The following is a 13,529-nucleotide window of genomic DNA, read 5'->3' as shown; positions in this document are numbered from 1 at the left end:
TCTTTTCTTCATTATTTCTTTTTGTATGTGTATTTTGATTATGCTAATTTTTATCTAATTTTTACACACTTCAGAAACAGTTTTTGACATCCCTACACCAATCTGAATATCTGGTCTAATTGATCCGTTTATTTCGGGCAAACAGTGATGATCTGGATTGGTCCAACTTGGCAAACAGTCAAGAAAATTAACACCTGCTGCTTCGAAAAAACAAGCCACTCCGAAAACAGGCGATGGTGAATCAACAAGTGCAAAGTCTAAAATCTGCTGGGCAACATGTGAGAGTTTTGGAGAGGTTTTCGCGCTTTTTCCATTATTGATGGTAGTTAGAGGTCAAAGATGAGTGATATAACGCGTTGAGGGCTAGATTGGAGGAGGCTGTTTTATGAACATTAAGATTGTCAATTCGATTAGATTATGGGCCCAAACTAAACCTTTAGACGAATGAGAGGGGACCCTGCTCGATATAAGAGTGAGCTCACCCTATAGTATTGCAGCATTATTGCATCATCCCAAAAAACTGCAGACTCATCTTTACTCTGATTATGCATACGAAGTTTTCGATTTTGTCTTTTCATATGACCATCCGTACAACTTTCAATCATCGCAACAGATAAATTTGTTGTTATGTATTTTTTTAAAACATGTGTATGAATAATTGTCACTGAAACCAGAATTTATGTGCATTTTCGCTAAAATATGATAAAAAGGATGAAAATTATTTTTTTTTTTAAATTCTTGAACGCTTAACCTAATTCACAGCTGTTTTGCCCACTGGGGTACTACGTGAGCGGTTGCCATTGACAGCTACGCTTATACTTTGTACAGCGCCTAAATGTATTCATTCTACTATATCGAACTATTGCTACGATCCTGAATATGATCCTCGGAGTGATTTCATTGCAACCCATTAGTGAAGTTGTTGAGAAAGGTCTATTGAACTGTTAGTACTCTTCCACATCACGAAAGCATTTCTTCGAAAAACCTATAGAGAATCTTGTACCATTTGGGTAGGTATACCCTTGGCTATACCTATTTTGGGCGCTTGCAACTATAACTAAGTTAATATCAATATCTCCAAGAATTTCATCAATTATGCTAGCGATTCTGTTTTGTAATAGTTAGAGGATTACTATAAACATATTTCAGTTATTTTTTCAAGCTGAACTGATTCTTGCCATTTTAACCCTGAAAGGGATACCTGGGGTCCATTATACCCCAGGCGCCTTTCAGAGCTCGTCTTTGATGGAACACACTCAGCGAAGTGACGAAACTGAGGCCATGGAGGTATGTTTTGTTACAATCTAAAATTTCTGTTCATCAGATTTGATTTTAAAGAAACAGGTTAAGTTTTAGCGCCAACTGCGAAATTCTTAGCCAGCTACATGCGGACTTAGCATGACAGCACCCTTTCGATTTACAGCGAAGGACCCTGCAAAAAGAATCTAAAATCGAGCCCCTGAAGGTGTGACCGTTGCGCTTAGAATTATACAGGCAGACAAAGTTATTTTAGTCTTCGTTTTGTTGGAGTCAAACACCTGTGTTGTGTCTAACGTAGGTACGTATAAGAATGGTTCGTATCATTTTTTGGTATTTGTTTTGGAATTCCAATGAAAGGTCGCAGGTAGTTTTGAATTGAAAACAATTCTGCATTAACATGTCTAAAGGGTCTAACTCGTTTTGTAAACAAACATTGTTTCTGTCGCTGTAGGGCCTATCTCGATCCACCCACGCATTTGGGGGCCGTTATCAGAAAGATCAATCTTCGCTCTTTCTGATAACGGCCCCCAGATGCGTGGGTGGATCGAGATGAGTCCTACACGGAGAGACGAAACTACCCAAAAGTGAGTTCTTTCCACCCAACTTCAGGGTTGCGTGCGTCAAGCCAATTTTGAGTTGATGGAATCGATGTTTTTGTTGGGTTGTTCCCGCTTGCTTCCATGTGAAAAAAATACCTAATTTTAAGTTTTTTCCACGCAACCGAAATTTTGACTAGGTTGTATTCACTCAAATTTGAGTACTGTGCTAGAAACTCAGTGTTGGCTTGACGCACGGAACTGCAAAAGTTGGGTTGTTTCTCTCTTCACTCTCTGACAACAATAGAAAGAGCGCATGAAAAGGGAGATGAAAAAGAACTCAAAATTGAGTTTAAAAGTACCTAATTTTGAGTTTTTCAGTTTCTCCGTGTACAGCGACAGAAACAATGTTTGTTTACAAAACGAGTTAGACCCTTTAGACATGTTGATGCAGAATTGTATCCGTTTTAGATCCCTGAAGTGGAAAATTCCAGAATGGATATCTGCAAGGTGATTGTAAACTGCGATTATCTATTACCGTTTACCACCGTTAATTTGAACAACACCGCATGCAAACGTTCGGGGTTCATTTTTCTTTACATTATTGTCATGCCATCTTGGAAATTCGGCATTTGTTTTCTCAAAAAAAAAAAAAAAAGAGTATTTTGACATCTGTCAACCGAACATTTGTTTCGGTCATCTAGAAGTTTTCAAAAAATATATATCGAATGATTGTGGAAAATTACCAGCTCTCCAATCAATTACGAATACAATTTTCAAACTTCTACAAAAGCAGCATTCAGCTTGATTGGTCTCGTTGTTTCTCAACCGGTCCCAGCGAGCGGGGCCAGGCAGGAGGAACCAGAGGCGTGGCACAGGCAGGGAACCGCCGAAGAAGAAGAGATAAGGCGCGCACGGGAGTGAAAGAGCATGACCGCGCGGGGCGGCTTTCCGGAACCGAAGTGAGATGGCAACAAAACAGCAGCGCGTACATTGGATTCGATTCCGATCGACTCTGGCTTGCTTGATAGCGAACCAAAACAAAAACAGTTTTTTTTCTTGTCTTCTTTCTTTCTTCGGCGACGGACGGACACACCGCCAACTGTGATGGACGTGGTTGTGTCTCCATCCAAGTGAGCCGGGTAATAAAACACATGATTCCATCATCGCCTACTTTGAGTGGAATACTACTGCCCTAGTATTCGCTCGGTGAGTGTAGGTTTACTACGATGATGGAAGAGAGAAGAGCGTTACCTCAGTATGTATGAATACTAAGAGGTCTGTATTTGGCTAAGTACCCGAGCGTATTGAGTCGCCGTCGCTGACCAGTACCTACGACCAGTAGTGACGTCACTCATCAAAACATTCTCGCTCTCTCCTTCGCTCGTGAACGGTTAGCAACGGCTTGGGGATTCCGCCGATGCATATGTGTGTAGATCAGCTGACCACTACGGATCGGGTGGCGGGCGATGACGTCTTCGACTGTACCTCCAACGGGTAGCCAATCAGCGCGCGGCACACGGATCACCACATGGATGTTCGGCGACACATACGAGCTGCCTGCGCTGCTCTCACTCTTTTCGCGGTTCCTGGCAATACTACAGTCGGCGGCGCGGCGGTATGTATGTGAATGATAGCCGAACGCGCGTCCCGAATATAAGGGAGGCCACTCGCCGGGTTGGAGCATCAGTTCTACTGAACAACCCCAATCAGTAAGATGAAAACAAGCTAGTTTTCGTGCAATTTTTGCAAGCCTTAACTTTTCCAAGTGAATTTCTGTTTTTTTAACCAAGCCAGTCAGTTTCCACTGTCCACTGTTTGTGTTGTTTGGTGTGAGGAATTGAAGTGAAGTGAGTCTCAAAGTCGATCGTAAGCTGGCAAATTTTGAAACATAGTGTCGTATCGTAGTTATTGATCGTGTGTAGAAAAGTGAAAAGAATCTCGTCAATATGCCGCAAGTCATCGAAGTTTATACCCCGTAAGTATTATTTCTTCATTTATTATTTGTGTAGAATTAAGGAGCCAAGGATAAGTGTTTATTCTAAAGTGGCTCAATTGAGTTGTAATCTTGACTCATTATCATAACGAAGAAGTTTCAAATAGTTTTAAAATTAAGTAGAACGAATTTACTTTGTTTAGAATAATGATAGGGTGTGGTTTCAGCAGGAGCAGTCGTGTACTAGAATTCAATTCAATGGTCTAGCATCCACTAAGTCATAAGCAAAAAGTGACCAAAACATGACCACCTGGCCATATGGCCCACTACCTTATCTGCTTTTTCAACTGTCACGTTCTGACCTATGTGTAGCAAATCCTGCCCTGTATTAGCAAGTTCACAAATAACATCGAGCTAATCACCTTCAATTTATCCGTCTCTCCAGGTTCCAAACCACTCTGGGTTGCAGCCCGAAGCTGCGCTCGGTCCCCAAACCGCAAAACGTGGTCCGTGGAGTCCCCATTGTCAACGGGGATGTCGCTCAACTGTCGGTCAAGGTGCGCACCTTCCTGGAGGAGTCCGTAGCCATGTGTCGTCCCGATCGGATCCACATCGTCGACGGAAGCGAGCAGGAGAGTGCCGCCCTGATCAAGGCCCTCCAAGCTCAGGGCACTGTCCACCCGTTGCCCAAGTACGACAACTGCTGGCTGGCTCGCACCAATCCGGCGGACGTGGCCCGTGTTGAGTCCAAGACCTTCATCTGCACCCAGCGACGGGAGCAGACCATCCCAACGCCCAAGGAAGGCATCAAGGGAACGCTCGGAAACTGGATCTCGCCGGAAGACTACGAAGCTGCGATCCGATCTCGCTTCCCCGGATGCATGAAAGGGCGCACCATGTACGTTGTTCCGTTTTCCATGGGCCCAATCGCTTCTCCACTGGCGAAGGTCGGCATCGAAATCACCGATTCGGCCTATGTCGTCTGCTCAATGCGTATCATGACTCGCATGGGACAGGAAGTGCTGGACAAACTTGCAGATAACTCGGTAAGTTTGTGAACTCTGAACTTCTCATGGCAGTAAACTAACAAACATCTCTTCTATAGGATTTCATCAAATGTCTGCACTCTGTGGGTACTCCAGCCAACGGAAAGATCGCCATGTCCTCCTGGCCTTGCGATCCGGAACGTACCATCATCCTGCATAAACCGGCCAACAACGAGATCGTGTCTTACGGATCCGGCTATGGCGGCAACTCGCTGCTCGGCAAGAAGTGCTTCGCTCTCCGTATCGGCAGCACCATTGCTCAACGTGAAGGATGGCTTGCTGAACACATGCTGATTCTGGGCATCACCGACCCTAACGGAGTTAAGAAGTACATCGCTGCCGCTTTCCCGTCGGCTTGTGGCAAAACCAACTTGGCCATGATGAACCCAACTCTGCCCGGGTACAAGATGGAATGCGTTGGTGACGACATTGCCTGGATGAAGTTCGATTCGAAAGGTCAGCTACGTGCCATCAATCCGGAAAATGGCTTCTTCGGAGTCGCCCCGGGAACCTCGTCGGAAACCAACCCTAACGCCATGAAGACAGTCTACAAGAACACCATCTTTACCAACGTTGCCGCCACATCTGACGGCGGAGTCTTCTGGGAAGGAATGGAGAATGAAATTGACCCCGATGTCGAAATCACCGACTGGCTGGGCAATCCCTGGAAGCTGGGTGAATCTAAAACCCCAGCTGCCCACCCGAACTCCCGATTCTGTGCACCCGCCAGCCAGTGTCCGATCATCGATCCTGCCTGGGAAGACAACGAAGGAGTCCCAATTTCCGCCATTCTTTTCGGAGGCCGTCGTCCCGAAGGTGTCCCACTAGTCTACGAAGCCAACTCATGGTCTCACGGAGTATTCATCGGATCCGCCATGCGCAGTGAAACCACCGCTGCCGCCGAACACAAAGGCAAGATGATCATGAACGATCCGTTCGCCATGCGGCCTTTCTTCGGGTACAACTTCGGTGACTACATGAAACACTGGCTCAGCATGGAGCAACGCTGTTCAGCCGCCGGAGGCCATATGCCCAAGATCTTCCACGTGAACTGGTTCCGCAAGGACGCCAACGGCAAGTTCCTGTGGCCAGGATTCGGAGAAAACTGTCGCGTCATGGACTGGATTCTGCAGCGAGTGGACGACCACGACTGCTACCGGGAAACTGCGGTCGGTCGCATCCCCGCTCCAGGCACGCTAAACCTAGAAGGACTCAGAAGCCCAGTGAATGAGAAGGAGCTGTTCTCGATACCGAAGCAGTTCTGGCTGAAGGAAGTGGATGAGATCAAGCAATACTATGACAACCAGCTGCCGCATGATTTGCCGCAGGAAATCGCCAAAGAACTACAGGAGCTCAAGGGGCGCGTCGAGCGAATGTAGACCACACAAAACAATGTAGCTTTATAACGTCGTTTTTAAGGATCAACGTATTTTACACTTAATTAGGTCTAACTTATTCCGTAATGCTTGTGATATAACGTTTTGAATATGTTCTTTTGTGAAGGACGGTTTACAATAAATAACTTTTTATATGTGTCTAAAAAAATTAGGGCTTTTTATTGTCTTCCCTTGATGGCCTTTGTATTTTCATCGTCCAATAATTATGGTAATTTTCATGATTGATAAAGGAAAGTATTAAACGAACAACCAGCAAGTTCATGGACCTTGAACCTAGGGGTTGTTAGGAGATTCCAAATGAAATTTCTCCAATAATGTATCAAAGAACAATGTACAAAAACTTCTGGGTGAATTATTTTTTTTAAGATTCTGTTCTGGAATTATTACAGGAACTCGTTATATCTCTTCAGCAAAAATTCAAAGATAACCCAGAAACTCAAAAATTCAGATCTTTTTTATTCCTGGATGCTTTCGAAAAAAAATGCTGGAGTTTCTCGAGAGGCTCCTTCAGAAATTTATCTGTATATACCTCCAGTGTTCCTTTCAGGAATTTCTTCGGGGATTCTCCAGGGAATTTCTTCAGGAATTCCTCCTGAAAAATTTCAAAAGATTATTCTAAAAGTTTCCCCAGAGATTTTTCCGGAAGATCCTCAGATATTCCTCCAGGGTTTGCATCATTAGCTTCTCCTGGGATTTATTAAGATCTTTCTTCAGAGATTCAGAAATCTTACCGGGACCCTCCAGGAATCCCCTCAGAGATGTTTTCATGAAGTACCTTCATAAATCACTTCAGGAATTACTTTTTGGCGTTCCTCCGGGAATATCTCAATATATTCTCTTGAAATTACTGTATACTATTCTTCATTTTTCAAAGTATTGCTCAAACAAATCATTTTTAGGATTTTTTTTGGTAATTCCTTCAATAATTCTCCCAGATTTGTTTTAAATTTCTGCTGTTTAATTTTTCTGCAAAAATTCCTCCAAGGATCCCCTCAGAAATAGCTTCTAGCATTCTTGTCCACCAATACCTGTCAGATGTTTTCTTTCAAGTATACCTCAAAAAGTATTCTTCCAGGGTTTGCTTGACATGAACGTCCTTCTGGAATCCTTTCAGAGTTTTTTTTAGAGATTTATTTTGGAACTCCTCCTCTTGGTTTACAAATTCTGCACGGGTTGCCGCAGATACCCCTTGAAGGACTTCTCCAGAAATCTCTCGTAGGTATGATGCAGGAATTTTCATAGATGTCCTCTGAAAATCTCTATAGGGATTTTCTCAGAAACTTCTCCTGGAATTTTTCCTTAAATTCTTCCACAAATCTCCCGTAAAACCATTCTAGGAATTTCTCCGGAGCCATCTCAAGGAATTCCTCTAGATATTCTCGAAGGGTTCCTTTGTATGGGAATCTCTTCAGGAAATTGAAAAAAGCATCGTTTTAAAATGTCCAGAGGTTTCTCAGGTAACCCTTGATGATTTTTCCAGTTTTTTTTGTGTAAGTTAATAAAGTACTTCTGTGAAAATATATGAAAGAGTTCCTGAAATCTACGAAGGAGTCCCAGGAGATACCTCTGAAAGAACCTCATAAGATATTCCAAAAAGCTCTCTAGAAATTTCTTCAGTAATCCTTTTTGTAAATTACTACCGCTAGTCCTTTAAAAACGTTAACACAGGATAATTTAAGTTGAGGAACCCTTTTAATTATTTCAGAAGATATTCCTCCAAAGATTACTCCAGGAATCCCTTTGGAATTTCATTCAGGATTTTCTCTAGATTTTTTTCAGGAACTGCTCTAGAAATTTCTCAAGATATTTCTCAAGATATTCCTACCAGTGTTTCTCCAGTTTACCAGATGGTAGAGAAGTTTCTCTAGCGAATTCTTCAGAAGTATCATCAAAGATTACTCGAGGGATTCTTGCAGGACATTCTCTAGAGGTTCCTTAGAGTATTCATCCCTAAGGTTCTCCAACGATTCCTTCAAAAATTCAATTTTTCTTGTAGCAAAGATTAATGAAATTCTCGTTGGAGCTTTTCGAGAGGTTCCTCCAGAGATTCTATCAGAATTTCTTCTAGAATGCTTCCAAAAGATTTTCCTCTAGATTTTTTTCTAGAAAGTTTTCAAAATATTTTACTAGGAGTTTCTCTAGGGGGTTTCTCAAAAGTACCACAAATATACCTCCAGGGATTGCACCATAAACTTCTCTTGGGATTCATTGATACCTTTCTTCTACCCTATACCCTCAGAGATTTTGTAAGAAATTCTTTTAAAAACTCATCCAGAAGTATCTCCATCAGTTCTTTTAGGTTTGCTGCAGAACATCCTCCAAGACTCCCTTCCAAAGGGGGGGGGGGTGTTTTGAGTAATTTATTAGAGAACTCCTCTAATACCTTTGTTTGCAGTTTCTGTTTGGATTCATAAAAAAATAGATTCTCCCAGAAATTTTTGCTTCAGAAATTCCTCGAGAGTGTCCTTTAGCATTCTCAGAGATTTTTTTTTCAGAAACTATTCCAAGAATGTTTCCTTGTATTCCTCCTAAAGTTTCCCATAAAATTATTCTTGGAACTTCTAAAGAGCCTTCTCGAGAAGTTCCTTAGAGACTCCTGCAGATACTTCCCCAAAGATTACGTAAGAAATGGCTTCAGTGAAATTTGTTTAGGGATCCTGAGGAAATTTGAAGAAAATTTCTGGAATTTATGAATAAATCCTTAAAATCCTGACTACTGAAAAAGTCCCTGGAAATATTTCTGGAGCAATTCCTGAAAAAGTTTCAGAAAGAATCCGTGGTGGAACTCCTGAAGAATACCTTTAAGATATTTTTTTAAAATAAATTTACTGTCTAGTTTCTCTAATTTCTAAGTCCCTAAATATTCTTTAAACAAATCCTTGGAGAAATATCTGAAAGAACCCCAGGAAAATTCCCGAAGAAGTCATAGAAAGTGTTGCTGAAGAAATTCCTTGAGTTAATATCTGAAAAAAAGAAATGCTTGAGAAACCCTTGATGGATTTGATTCAGGAATTTATTAGGAAACATTTAGAGAAATTCCTGGATGAAACCCGACCAGAAGCACATAACAAGATCATAACAAAATTATGACAACTGTTGTTAGAAATAACAATAGTTGATATAATTCTGTTATAAGGATTTTTCCAAGTGAATATCCATAACAAAATTACAATTACATTTGTTATAATTTTAGTAATTCTAAAATTTTAGTATTTCCAAAATTTTCTTTATTCAAACAGATGTGTAACAACATTTGTTTTATTATGCATCATTATATAATTGCCTGTAACAGAATTTCGTAACATGTTTATTGCAATTTTTGCTATATTTTTTGTAACAAAATTATTTCAGAACTGTTGTGTTGTCGCGAAAAAGACTGATAAATTTGGTTATTTTGGCTACTCGGGCCAAGAGATTTATAACAAAACTTGTAACAAATTTGATTCAAAATTTATAACAGAACATGTGTAATTTTGTTATGATTTTGCAAGTTTAGCCTAACAAAATTTGATATAATCTTGCTATGATCATATCTCAACTTGTTATACTTTTGTTTTAACTGGAACGAGTTTTGTTAGAATTTTTGTTATTTTAATTACTAACGGTACATGTTTTTTTTGCAATTTCTCATCGTAATAGGCTGTTTTACCTCACGCAAATCTGACAGGAAAAGGCCTACTTTCCCACACTAAATTAGCAGTGCTGTAATGGTTCATTACAGCACTGATTTGCGTTGCGTAATGAACCATTACAGCACTGTTTTCAGTTTTGATCAACTTCTTGGTGATTTCTGGACGCAGTTCTGAAAAAATGTGACAAATGCACAGTATAACCTGTTATGATCAGACTTTCTTAAACATGGGTATGAACATCAGTGTACAGTTTGATGAAAAATTTTGTTCAAAACTATACTCAAGCGGTAATTTATGAAATTGCAAAAAACGTTGTACGCAACTCGGTGCAGAACTCGATTCTTCCAGCACTCGTCGTAATTATCCAACTCGGCAAGCCTCGTTGGATAAATGTACGACTCGTGCTGTAAAAATCTTCATTCTGCACCTTGTTACGTAAACTACTATATAACAACCGTTGATACAAAAATCATTGTTACAAAATAACACAACCTGTAATAATTTTGCTTTTCCCATCTAGTCGGGTAAGTACTTATATGTTTAAAGTAAGTCACAGTGACTTCTGCGCAACCAAAACCTGCACTGCCGTGACTTGGAAGAATTCTTGGAGGACTTATTGTCTCGCTGTAAGAATTTCCAATGGAATCCCTGAGAACACTTCTGATGTAACTGCTGGAGGGATTCCTGAAAGATTCCTTGGATAATTTCATAGTTACTGTATGCATTTTTGAACTATATTTTAACTAAATGCTATTCGTTGGAGAGTCCCTCCAGAAATTCTTGAAGTAATTAAATATCAGGTAATCCTGAAGAAATTCTTGGGTACATCTCCGGCAAAGATGATTGTAGGTTTTCTGAAATTTCTGAACGAACTCCTGAATGAATATTTCAAGAGAACTTGAGAGGAACTTGTGGAATTCCTGTAGCAATCCCTTCCTGGATAAATCCCGTTGGAGTTTACGGAGGAATCCCTGCAGGAATTTCTGAAAGTATACCAAGAAGAATTCCTGGATAAATTCTAGGAGGAGTCCATAGAGAAAATTTTGAAAATATCTCTTGAGGAATGCCTAGAAGAAATCCTAGAATTTCTGGATAAATTCCTGGAGGAATTCTGGGAGGAATCCCAGGAAAAGTTTCTGGAGAAATATCTTGAGGAATTCCTAGAGGAAATCTTACAGAATTTTTGAGGGAATCCTTGCAGAAATTCTTGAAGAAATCCCTGAAGGAATTCTTGCAGGAATCTCTGAAGCAATTCGTGGAAACGTCTCTAGAGAGAATCTTTGACGAGCTTCTGAACAAATTCCGAGCGTAATCGCTGGAAGAATTCCAGGAGGAATTCTTGGATTAGATCCAGCATGAATTTCTGGAGAAATTCCTGGTGGAATTCTTGAAGCAATCCCTGGAAGAATTCCTGGAGAAATTTCTGAAAAATAATCCCGCGAGAAATTGATTGGTGAGGAATTCCATGAGAAATCTCTGGGAAAAATTCCTGGAAACTTCGTGGAGAAATCCCTGCAGGAATCCCTTAAACAATTCCCGTAGTAATTTCTGGAGGAATGCCTGGACGAATCTCGGAAAAATTCCTGTGGGTATTATTGGAGAATTACCTGGAAGAATCTCTGAAGAAATCCCTAGAGGATTTCCTGCAGACATACCCTGCAGACATAGAAATTACTGACATAATCTATGAAGGATGTCCAGGAGAAATTCCTGTAGAAATTCCTTGGTAAATCCTGGAGTAGTTACTGGAGAAATTCTATGATAACATCCTGGAGGAATGCCTGAAGGATTTCCTTGAGGTATTCCTGTGAGAATTGCTGCAGCATTTCCTGAAAGATTCCTGGAGTAATCTGTAATGGAATTCTTGAAATAATTACTGGATGAATTTCTGGAGGAATCTCTAGATGAATTCTATGTCTATTTCTATTGTTTTTTCTATTTCTAGAAAAAAAAATCCCTTGAGAAATTCCTGGAGAAATTCCTTGGAGGAACGCCTGGAGGGAATCCTAGAGGAATTCCTGTGGGATTTGCTGGAGGAATCCCTAAAGGAACTCCTGGAGGAATCTCTAGAGAAATTCTTGAAACAATCACTGGAGGAATCTTTAGAAGAGCTTTGGGAGAAGTTTCTGAAAAATCCTTTGAGAAATTCCTGGAGGAATTTCTAGAGGATTTTCTGGAGGATTTAAAGGAGACATCCGTGAAGGAATTTCTCTTGGAATCCTTGGAGAAATTGGTAAAGAATACCCTGGAAAATCCTTGAAGAAGTTCCTGGAGGAATTCTTAGCGGAATTCCTGGAGGAATCGCTGCAGCAATTACTTGAGGAAAATGAGGAAAAATTCCTGGATAAATCCCTGGAAAAATTCCAGAAGGTATTCCAAGAGAAGATTCTGGAAGAATTTGTGAATAATTCCCTGAAGGATTTCTTGAAGGAATTTCCTGGGGAATTTCAGGGAGGAATCCCTGAAGAAACTTCTGGGGTAATTTCTGGAGGAATTCCTCTAGGAGATTCTAGAGAAATTCGTGGATGAAATCCTTCTGGGAAATTCCTGGAGGAGTCCTTGGAGGAATTCCAGGAGGAATACCCCCTACTTTCTGGAGGACCATAGTGCGCAGTTGAGCTTAGAGTCCTTCCCTGGCACTCGGACGTTGTTCAGCCGCCCCTAACCTGGGAATCAGACGCTGTTTGAGTCGCTCCTCCTGGAGAGCAGACGCTCAGATTTGCAGAAACAAACCAAACCCCCCCCCCCCCCCCCCTTCCCTTTCAGCCAAAGTTCCCATCGGGGTTGGTTACCCGATTTTCCGTAAGGCTGCTCGTATCAGCCGGTACAACGAGAAGGTAGGGACAGGAGTTGCTGAGCTGAGGCTAGTGGATCACAATGGGATCTGTATTGCGCAGCATACCCAGCCTTTACCGTGCCAATGCGTGCTAAGGATGATCTTCGGCAGTGTGCAGGAGAACGGTGTGTGGCGAAGAAGGATGAACCACGAGCTCGCTGCACTTTACGGCGAACCCAGCATCCAGAAGGTAGCCAAAGCCGGAAGGATACGATGGGCAGGGCATGTTGCAAGAATGCCGGACAACAACCCTGCAAAGTTGGTGTTCGCGACAGATCTGGTTGGCACAAGAAGGCGTGGAGCGCAGAGAGCACGATGGGCGGATCAGGTGGAGCGTGACTTGGCGAGCATCGGGCGTGACCGAGGATGGAGAACGGCATCCACGAACCGTGTATTATGGACAAATATCGTTGATTCAATTTTTAATTGAAATGAATCTGGAGGAAGTCTTGGAGGAATCACTGAAAGAATTCCTGAAGAAATCTCTGCAAGAATCCAAGGTGGAATCCCTGTAAGCATGCATTGATAAATTCCTGGAAAAATGCCTAGGATAATTCCTGGTGGCATTTTTATAGGAATCTCTGAAATAATTCATGGAGAAATCTTTGGAGAAATTCCTATAGGAGTATCTGGAAAAAACCCTCGGAGGAATCCCTTGAAGAATTCCTGGATAAATTCCTGTTGGAATTGCTAGGGGAATTTCTGGTGGAATACTTGGAGCAATCCCTGAATCAATTCCTGGAGAAATCCCTGAAAGAACTCCTGTAGTAATTTTCGGAGGGATCTTTGGACGATATCCTAGTGGAATGCCTGTTGGAATTTCTGAAAAAATCTGCAGAGGAATTCCTGGTAAAATCCTAGAAGAATTTCTGGCGAAATTTCTGGA

At 41.5% G+C, this 13,529-nt stretch overlaps 2 protein-coding genes across 2 annotated transcripts in view; both read left to right on the top strand.

The window, feature by feature from the left end:
• Window positions 1-13,529, top strand: part of LOC134291327 (uncharacterized) — a 422,656-nt gene that overhangs the window by 258,851 nt on the left and 150,276 nt on the right. The gene's annotated exons all lie outside the window — the stretch shown is intronic.
• LOC109415500 (phosphoenolpyruvate carboxykinase [GTP]) lies at window positions 3,476-6,323 on the top strand. Its single transcript, XM_019689388.3, has 3 exons — window positions 3,476-3,774; window positions 4,178-4,778; window positions 4,838-6,323. Exons 1-3 carry the CDS (start codon window positions 3,746-3,748, stop codon window positions 6,155-6,157), a joined length of 1,950 nt encoding a protein of 649 aa, XP_019544933.3. The 5' UTR covers window positions 3,476-3,745; the 3' UTR covers window positions 6,158-6,323.

Source organism: Aedes albopictus, chromosome 3, assembly GCF_035046485.1.
Source record: "Aedes albopictus strain Foshan chromosome 3, AalbF5, whole genome shotgun sequence".
In the NCBI taxonomy this organism is placed as follows: domain Eukaryota; kingdom Metazoa; phylum Arthropoda; class Insecta; order Diptera; family Culicidae; genus Aedes; species Aedes albopictus.
The sequence above is the reverse complement of the archived record's forward strand: the minus strand, read 5'-3'. Positions and strand labels throughout refer to the sequence as shown.

What these genes read in the sequence shown, in the direction of transcription:
- LOC109415500 (XM_019689388.3), top strand. Translation starts at nt 3,746, where the DNA reads ATGCCGCAAGTCATCGAAGTTTATACCCC. An exon ending in GTCATCGAAGTTTATACCCC is followed by an intron (nt 3,775 to 4,177) that starts GTAAGTATTATT and finishes CCGTCTCTCCAG; the next exon opens with GTTCCAAACCACTCTGGGTT. An exon ending in ACAAACTTGCAGATAACTCG is followed by an intron (nt 4,779 to 4,837) that starts GTAAGTTTGTGA and finishes TCTCTTCTATAG; the next exon opens with GATTTCATCAAATGTCTGCA.